Source organism: Phyllopteryx taeniolatus, chromosome 3, assembly GCF_024500385.1.
Source record: "Phyllopteryx taeniolatus isolate TA_2022b chromosome 3, UOR_Ptae_1.2, whole genome shotgun sequence".
Lineage (NCBI taxonomy): Eukaryota > Metazoa > Chordata > Actinopteri > Syngnathiformes > Syngnathidae > Phyllopteryx > Phyllopteryx taeniolatus.
Window position 1 is genome coordinate 11,398,164 of NC_084504.1, and position 10,000 is coordinate 11,408,163.

General features: G+C 43.2%; 1 protein-coding gene across 12 annotated transcripts in view; it reads left to right on the top strand.

Moving 5' to 3' along the window:
- The window catches only part of cep120 (centrosomal protein 120), a 64,302-nt gene that overhangs the window by 24,435 nt on the left and 29,867 nt on the right, over nucleotides 1–10,000 (top strand). For 11 of the 12 annotated variants that reach the window (XR_009787917.1, XR_009787918.1, XR_009787919.1 and 8 more), the window contains 5 exons: nucleotides 1,633–1,722; nucleotides 4,038–4,130; nucleotides 6,290–6,451; nucleotides 7,187–7,309; nucleotides 7,389–7,487. Coding sequence is in view for 9 of the 12 variants with exons in the window: in XM_061769029.1 (XP_061625013.1) it covers nucleotides 1,633–1,722; nucleotides 4,038–4,130; nucleotides 6,290–6,451; nucleotides 7,187–7,309; nucleotides 7,389–7,487 (567 nt within the window). In the remaining 3 variants the exon portion in view is untranslated. The remainder of the gene's footprint in view (nucleotides 1–1,632; nucleotides 1,723–4,037; nucleotides 4,131–6,289; nucleotides 6,452–7,186; nucleotides 7,310–7,388; nucleotides 7,488–10,000) is intronic. The other variant, XM_061769034.1, reaches the window with a different exon arrangement.

Genomic DNA, 10,000 nt, shown 5'->3' on the forward strand with positions numbered 1-10,000 from the left:
TTTTTTTTAAGCCATTCAGAAGTTGACTTGGTGGTGTGTTTTGGATCGTTATCCTTCTGCAGAACCCAAGTACGCTTCAGCTTGAGGTCACAAACTATTGGCTGAACATTTTCCTTCAGGGTTTTCTGTTAAAGAGCAGAATTCATGGTTCCATTAATCACAGCAAGTTGTCCAGGTCCTGAAGGAGCAAAGCAGTCCAAGACCATCACGCAACCTCCACCATGTTTGACTGTTGGTATAATGTTCTTTTTCTGAAATGCTATGCTACATTTACGCTAGATGTAACGAGACACACCTTCCAAATAGCTCAACTTTCATCTCGTCAGTCCATCTAATATTCTCCCAAAAGTCTTGGGAATCCATCCATCCATCCATTTTCTGAGCCGCTTTTCCTCACTAGGGTCGCGGGCGTGCTGGAGCCTATCCCAGCTGTCATCGGGCAGGAGGCGGGGTACACCCTGAACTGGTTGCCAGCCAATCGCAGGGCACATACAAACAAACAACCATTCGCACTCACATGCACACCTACGGGCAATTTAGAGTCTCCAATTCATGCATGTTTTTGGGATGTGGGAGGAAACCGGAGTGCCCGGAGAAAACCCACGCAGGCAGGGGGAGAACATGCAAACTCCACACAGGCGGGGCCGGGGATTGAACCCGGGTCCTCAGAACTGTGAGGCTGATGCTCTAACCAGTCAGTCACTGTGCCGCCGTCTTGGGAATCATTCAGATTTTTTTAATTTTAATTTAATTTAATTTTTTTTTTGCAAAAGTAACACAAGCCTTTGTTCTTTTTGGTCAGCAGTGGTTTTCGGCTTGGAACTATGCCATGGATGCCATTTTGGCCAAGTCTCTTCGTTATTGTGTCATGAACACTGACCTTAACTGAGGCAAGGGAGACCTGCATTTCTTTAGTTGTCCTGAGTTCCCTTTTGGCCTCCTGGATGAGTCATTGCTGTTCTCATGGCGTAATATTTGTAGGCTGGCCACTCCTGGGAAGGTTCACCACTGTTCCATGTTTTCTTCATGTGAGGATAATAATAATAATAATCCCTATGGTTTCCTGGAATCCTAAAGCTTGAGAATTGGCTTTTGTAACCCTTTCCAGACTGATAGATGCCAATTACTTTATTTCTTAACTGTTCTGGAATTTCTTTAGATTGTGTCATTTTGTTGCAGGTTTTTACGATCTTTTGTCCATCTTGATTTTGTTGGGACAGATTCTGTTTCGGTGATTTCTTGATTGAACAAGTCTAGAGTTAATCAGGCTTGGGTGTGATCAGTGAAAATGAACCAAAAATTGTGAATAGCCACAATGAATTCATTATTTAATAAGGGGGATAATTACTTTTTCCACACAGAGTCAGGTAACTTTGAATAGTTTTTTCCCCCCTAATAATTTAATTCACCATTTAAAAGCAGCATTTTAAGTTCACTTGTGTTATATTTATCTATTTACATTTGTTTGATGATCTTAAACATTAAAGCAAAAATATAAGAATTTGAGAAGGGGGCCAAAACTTTTTAATGGCACTGTATGCGTATGTGTGTGTGTAGGCATCCATGTTATTCTCAATGTTGACATTCATTTTGTCGTATTTGTTGAGTTCCATGTTGTTGTTGTGTGTGTAGCTTCGGAAGAAGGAGTTTAGTCACATGCAGGCTCTGGCAGAGGAGTGGATGCGACGGGAACACGAGAGGGAAGCCTGGGTGAAAAAGAAGGTAAAAACATAATTCCTGCTCCGTGACAAGAATGTAGCAAGTAACGTAAACACCCACAAATCAAACAGTTTAAGCTTCGTGCGAATGAACAAAAATGTGATGAGATGAAGGTTGTGTTCTAATTTCCTCCTCCTTAATAGGGGATTTTTAGTGGATTCTATTGTTGCGGGGGGGGGGCTCTGGACAACACCCGTCCATATAGCCGGGACAGTGAGAAAGTTAGAGTAAGCATGTCATTAAGAGTATGTATTAAAGTAATTTAATTGCAGTAAGTTAGCACCCATTATTTCTGTCAGTTGTAATGTTGATTTAATCTAAACTTAATACAGTGGTCAATCCTTGAATGCTCCCTAGAGGTCATTGGTGTTTTAACTTTTGTCTAAAATGCTAGAGAATAATTTTGAGCTGGGATGGGCTCCAGCACGCCCGCAACCTTTGTGAGGATAAGCTGTACAGAAAATGGATGGATGGATACAGTATACAGTACACAAGTATATACAATAAATGAACAAGTCATGTAAATAGACACATTGCTCCAACTTGTGATCAGATCGGTTATCGTTTTTTTAAAACTTGCTGATCGTTGATCGGCCCCAAAAATCCTGATCGTGTAAAGCCTAGTTTTTACGATATCTATGATTCACACGCCCACATGCCGCCCATATGCCGTATATCAAAAAATTTGAATACTGTGAAGAAATCACCATTTACTTCTCAGATTTTGTCGAAAAAAATAAAGAAATTAGGGTCACATTAAATCAATCAAAATATGACACTTTCAAAAGATGTTAATCTTCAATGCTTGTTTGAGAATCCCTTTGCTTTAATCACTGCCTCGATGCGCCGTGGGATTTAGGCAATCAGCCTGTGGCATTGCCTGGGAGTTATGGAAGCCCAGATTTCCTTGACGCTTGCTGTCAGTTCTTTGTTTTTGGGTGTGATGCCCCTCATTTTCCTCTTGCTAATACACCATAGATTCTCAATGTAGTTTAGATTGAGTGAGTTGGTTGGCCAGTCAAGCACTGTGATGGCATGGGCATCAAACCAGGTTTTGGTGCTTCTGGCGGTATGGGCAGGGGCCAGGTCCTGTTGGAAGATGAAATCTGCATCTCCATACAGATCCTGAGCAGAAGGAATCATGAAGTCCGATAAAACATTCTGGTAGACTGTTGCGGTGACCTTGGATTTCAGAAAGCAGAGTTTACCAAGCACTGGACATTGCACCCCAAATCATGACTGACTGTGGATATTTCACACTGGACCTCAAGCAGCTTGGGTTCTGTTCTTGTGTTCCTCCAAACCCTTGGACCTTGATTCCCGAATGAAAGGCACACTTTACTTTTCATCGGAAAAGTAAAGACCTCGGACCACTGGCTGACAGTCTAGTCCTTCTTCTCCTTGGTCCAGTTGAGACACTTCCTACTCTGGCTCAGGCTTAGAAGTGGCTTGACCCGAGAAACTCGACAGTTGTAGCTCATCTCCCGGATGCGTCTGAATTTGGTGGTTTTTGAAGCTGTGACTCCCGCCTCATTCCACTCTGATAATCCGCTGAAGCCCACGGTCATCTCTCTTGCTGGTGCATCTTCTCCAACCGCATTTAGTCCTTCCATTGATATGCTTGGACAAAGCACTCTGTGAACAGCCAGCCTCCTTAGCTATGAACCTTTGTGGCTTACCTATCCTACGGATAGGTGTCAAATCTGCACTCTTCCACATATTGAACCCAACTGATACAATTGAACCAAACTGAAGCAATTTAATGACACCTGGGGAAACCTGTCCAGGTGCTTTGAGTTTAGTAGATGATTAATGTGTGACACTCAGTTTAAAACATTTATGGCCTGCAAAATTTGATTTCTTCACAGTATTCTAATTTTTTGAATTCCTAATTTTGTGAGCTGGAAGCCCAAATTATGTAAAGATAAACAAATAAATACTTGAAATTGTTTAAATTGTGGGCCCTGAATCTATAATCGCTGAAAGTTTAACTTTTTGAATGGAATTATGGAAATAAATAAACTTTTCCATGATATTCAAATTTTTTGGAAAAGGTTTGTAATCAAATAAATGGCCAAGAAATCATAAATTCTGCCAGGGCATGTATGGCTGTCTGTTGTCGTACTAGAGCGGCTCCAACTACTGGGGACAAATTCCTTGTGTGTTTTTGACATTCTTGGCAAATAAAGTTGATTCTAATTCTGACTGTATATTGGAAAGGGAGTGATTCCCGAACATTGCCAAAGTGTCTCAAGTTATCCTTATATGACTTCAAACATTACATATACACTATTTAAATCTTTTATGGTGTGCTATAGGAGATGGAGTGTAGTCGTTTGGAGGAACAGCTTCAGAAGACTCTGGCTGATCTCGAGGAGAAAGAGAAACATCTGATTGAAGCCGAGCTAAAGGTTCTTCTCCCTTACATGTCCTCCACTATGTCTCCTTTACATGTCCGCCACGATGTGTCCTCTATTACGTCTTCCTTGATGTGTCCTCCGTGATGTGTCCTTTTCGTGTCTGCCTCGACGTGTCCTCTATTAATTCTTTATGCATCTTCCACGATGTGTCCTTGACATGACCTCTATTACGTCAAGTCAAGTTTATTTGTATAGCCCTTAATCACAAAAGAGGCTCTAAGGGCTTCACAGGCCCACAGTTGGCAATGATTGACAACATCCCTGAATGGCAACATTTATTACATACTCTGGTGCTGTACAATGTTCATTACGATAACATAAGAGTACATTTTTGGGGAAAAGGTGCCCCAGGGTAGACACCTTTGGAGGTTCTGCCTTGGGACCTGGCCCCATTGGTCAGACCAGAATTCTCCATGGCAATGACTCATGGGGAAGTGGTCCACCTCAGATCTTGTCCCAGTCGGTCGATGCAGAACCCAACCAGCAACAGATTCAGATTCGTTCAATGTCACCTTGCGCTCTCTCCGAACAGGAGAGGAAGGGGGAGGAGCTAGAACAAGCGGAAGTAAAACAGGGCTACATGTACTTTAACGCCAAAGAGTAGAAAAAAGATAGATAACTGGAAGATAGAACGGCATTGGTGTTGTACATCGCATAACGAGAGCCTCCAATGTCTTAACTTTGATCCTGGGCTAGTGCTAAGGTTGAAAACGGATTCGAAGATGAGGGTGACACCCACTCCCTTCTTAATAGGACGCGCAACATGGGAACTCACAAAGTTTGGGGGAGACGCCTAATTAAGTGGTAAGAACTCATTTGGTTTTAACCAAGTCTCGCAAAGACCAATCATATTAAGATTATGGTCACTGATTAGATCATTGACTAGCTAAACTTTTGAGGAAAGTGATCTAATATTGATAAGACCGATTTTCATTAAAAGTGAGGTGATCGGTGCTATTTGCTATTACAGTATTCATAGTAGTAGTATTATGATTGCGTCATCTAGAACCTGTATTATATTTCGAGTTGCTATGAGCGTGGCGAGTGATTAATACTGCAGGAATGTGGTTGTTGTATCTCGACTTGTCATCGGTAGAACGAACCGGGGAAGTGTGCTTAAACTCATCACACATTTCTACCTCAGTAGAGCGCATAACAGTATGCAATGCATTAGTGGGTAGTGGATCACAATGTGTAGTATATCACTCTAATCTACATATAGGACTATGTGTGTTGTTAGAGTCCAGTACAGCACGAGTTAGCCTTAACATTACAGACTCCACACCCGTTCTAACTCGCTAATCCCCTGCGCCCCGACTTGGTCTAGTGTGAACTGTCACGGAAAGTTCAAATAGTAATCTGTTTCTAGAAAGAATGATGGGCGCCTACCCCGTTAGGGTGAAGGCCGTCCGCCCTCATCAAGCCTGGAGTCCTCCAGAACGAAGGCCAATTATCTACAAACTGCAGTCCCTGTTTGTTACAGAAGCTATCCAGGCACCGGTTAAGTGAGAGTAATCTGCTAAACCTCTCATCATTACCTCTCACAGGCAAAGGGCCAGAGACACTTACTCGATGCTGATACTGTAGCGAGATTACAGTTCCTGGCTATGTTCCTCTTTGTAATCTCTAATATCCTCATCCTTGTATCATTGGCCAACATGTATCACCATATGACTATGACTAACCTATGGAAGCCAGTAGACTGAGTAGGAATGGGACTAGCTAAAGGAGTGAATCTGCTATGTGTCTGAACAGGCCTGCCGCGGTTAGCTAGCCGCTTGGGCCTAATGCTAACAGGGCTAATTGGTCGGCAACAACCTACACTATCAACTGTGCCCGTCTCATCTTCAGTTACCAAACTACTCCGCTCTAGTTGGCAGACACGTGCCTCTACCAGCAAAAGCCTCTCAACGAGAAGGGTGAAAGTGGTGCACAAGTCCATACTCACATTTATTTAGTTGGAGTTTTGGAGGCGAAGTCTATGGGATAGCTAAAGAGCCTTATCGGTGTCCGGCAGTGTTGCGGCGGGAGGTAGTACTCTCGCAAACGGGGCTACTCAACTCTTAAAAATTCAATTCAGTTCAATTCAATTCAATTTACGTGTCCTTGACATAACATCCATCACGTCCTCCACCAAATGTCCTCCTCAGACCCAAAGGCTGCAGCGAGACTTGCGTGCCGAGCACAAGCTGACCCAGCAGGAGGCACAGGAGACCATCAGGAGACTGCAGCTGGAGTGCGACCACCGGATGGCGCTGGAACGAGAAAAAGCACGCCTGATGGAGGAGGAGCGAACGCGCCTGCTCAAGCAGGTACATCACACATGGCAAACTCAAGTCGTGGGGGCAACAGCTCAAGCAGGGAAGCACAGACTTCCCTCTCCCCAACCACTTCCGTCTATCTCTTCTGGGTCGATCCCGAGGCGTTCCCACCCCAGCTGGGAGACTTCTCTCCAGCGTGTCCTGGGTCCTCCATGGGGCCTCCTCCCAGAACCACATCATCTGCAAAAAGCAGATACATAATACTGAGATCCCCAAAGCGGACCCCCTCACTGCCTCGGCTGCACCTAGAAATTCAGTCTATAAAGGTAATGAGCAGAATTGGTGACCAAGTGCAGCCTTGGCGGAGTCCAACTCTCACTGGAAACAAATCCGCCTTACTGCCGGCAATGCAGACCAAACGCTGACACTGGTCGTACAGGGATTGAACAGCCCGTATTAGGGGGTCTGGTACCACATACACCCGGAGCCTCCCCCTACCCCCTCCGCAGGACTCCCCGAGGGACACGGTCAAACGACTTCTCCAAGTCCACAAACCACATGTATATTGGTTGGGTGAAAATATAAGAATTTGAGAAGGGGGCCCATACCTTTTCACGGCACTGTATGTTTACAGTTATGTGGTTTCACCATGGAGACAACCATAACTACAATGTGGCCCACGAAGAAAATAAGTTTGACAACACTTGTAGATCATTATGTCATCATCTGGTAGTAGAATAAGACACAATTTATTATTATTTTTTTTTATGTCTACCTGTTCTTCAGATCACAGATGGAGAGAACCGCTACAAGCAACTGGAGAAAGACTTCCTTCACCTCAGGGAACAGCAGAACGTTAGACCCGAAGTCCGCCTGCAGACCGAGATCAAAATCCTGTCTCTGGAGAAGGTAGCGTTCTCTAGAAGAACCTACACAATAACAGCAAGAATGTGGAAGTCCACCATGTTGTGTTGTTGTTGTCCACCAGGTGGAGCTGGAGAGGAAGCTGGAGTCCACCACCAAGTCGAAACTTTACTACAAGGAGCAGTGGGGACGCGCGCTCAAGGACCTGACTCGCTTCAAACAGGTACCACAAGTTTTCTGCAATTTTCCCTTCAATGTCTCCTAAAATTCCCAGCCGCCCCTGTCTCTCCTGTTTCCCCCAATATTCCAAATTAGAATCATATTTAATTGGCCAAGTATGTTAATAACACACAAGGAATTTGTCTCCGATAGTTGGAGTCACTTCAGTACTAAAAAAGACTATAACAAAATATAGTTTTAAATTTAGGACTTACAGAGAACCCCAGCTATTCACTGGTGATTGGGACCGGGCCCTGCCGTGGATAGCAAAAATCCGTTAGTAATATTTGAAACCCTTCCGAAAAAGGTGTAAAGTGGTACATCGACTTATGAGTGAGCTGATCCAGTTTTGGCCAATTTTTTTCTGTCTTGAGTTGCAAGCAAAACTTTGGATTACGAGTGTTAGATTGTGTAAGTGAACTTTAAAACAAGCAGCAATATTGCAAATAGTGAACAATTCTTTAAAAAAAGAAGCCAAGTACTTGCTTCAAGCTGTTTATTGCCACTCACGGTTGAAGTTTACTGTACAACTAAACATAAAACAGAATTACACATTGTGTATTTAACTAAACCCTGCTACCTTAATGCTAACACACAATCCAAAACGCTGAACAGAGGCTAACGAAACGAGCATTGATCTCGTGTAGTAATCAACCTTTAAACAACGGCTAATTGAACGTAAGTCGTGCAGCAACACATGCAGACTGACAATATAACAATACTCACATATTCTTTGTCTGCGAAAAACGACTCCTAAAGCTTACAAAGCAGTTGTGACTATTCTTCGTATGTAGACGAATGTATGCATTATACTGGCTCCTGATAGCACACTATTTAAGTGTTTACATTCTATTTAATTATGTTATTACAGTATGTTTTTATGAAGAAAAATACTTAAGCGTGCTAGTTTTCTTGCACATGATATGCTGTATTTTTTGTTGATGTTTTATGAGGCGCTGGAACAGATTAATGCATTTCCATTATTATCATTGGAGAAAAATGATTTGAGATATGTGTTTTGAGCTATGAGCGTGGTCACAGAACACATTTAACTCGTAAGTATAAGGCACCACTGTATCTGCAGGGTTTCCAAATGTACGCTATTTAGCGGAATTCAGCTTTTGTTTTTTTGTAGCCCAGAAATATGTCTTGAATCATATTTTGGGTATTGTAAGAATTTCTGTTAATGTACAGTATATACAGTGTGAGGGATGTGAACCCTTTAGAATATGTTATATTTCTGCATAAATTGGCCATAAATTGTGGTCTGATATTGATCTAAATAATAAGAATAAACAGTGTGCTTGAACTAATACCACACAAACTATTATGTTTTCATATTTTTATTGAAAATAACATGTAAACATTCACAGGACAGGGAGGAAAAAGTAACTGAATCTCTAGGCTACGGATTCTCCAAGGGCTAATCACTGTCAGGTGTGTGCAAACCTGGAGTCCAATCAATGAGGAAAATAATAGGGGTGTGTGTTCAAGCTTCCCTGCTCACAAGAAAACGCATACCAATTTAGAATTATCTTGTCAAGAAACCTAGCTTTATGTGTACCGTGCCTCATGCAAAAGAACTCTCAGAAGACCTACAATTAAGAACTCTTGGCAATATAGTCTATATAGGCCATCTGTCCAACAGTTGAAGCTCATAAAAAGATGATTGGTGTTGCAATAGGACAATGATCTGAAACACAGAGACAAATCAACAACAGAATGATTTCAGATGAAGAAAATACATAGATGTTCTGGAATGGCCCAGTCAAAGTCCTGATCTCAACCTGATTTGAGATTGTGGCATAACATCAAGAGAGCTATTCACACCAGACATCCCAGAAATCTTGCTAAACTGCAACAGTTTTGTAAAAAGGAATGGTCCAAAATTCATCCTGAGCTTTGTGCACTTGTGATTTGCAACTACAGGAAACGTTTGGTTGAGGTTATTGCTGCCAAAGGACGTCAAGCAATTATTAAATCCAAGGGTTTACTTGTTTTTTACTGTGAATGTTTACGTTACTCCATCCATCCTTTTTCCTCCGCTTATCCGAGGTCGGCTCACGGGCGCCGTAGCTTTAGCAGGGAGGCCCAGACTTCCCCTTCCCCAGCCACTTCATCCAGCACTTCATCCAGCTCTTCCGAGGGGATCCCGTAGTCTCTCCAGCGTCTGTGTGGGACGGACCCGGAACACCTCACTGGGGAGGCGTCCAGGAGGCATCCTAATCAGATGCCCAAGCCACCTCATCTGGCTCCTCTCCATGTGGAGGAGCAGCGGCTCTACTCTGAGCCCCTCCTGGAGCCCCTTCTCACGCTATCTCTAAAGGAGAGCCCGGACACCCTGTGGAGGAAACTCATTTCGGCCAGTTGTAACCGAGATAGTTGTTCTTTCGGTCACGAGCTGTGGGTCATGACCGAAAGAACAACATAGGTGAGGGTAGGAACATAGATCGACGGGTAAATTCACCGCAACCGACCGATACTAAGTCCGCATCACTGCAGACGCTGCGCCGATCT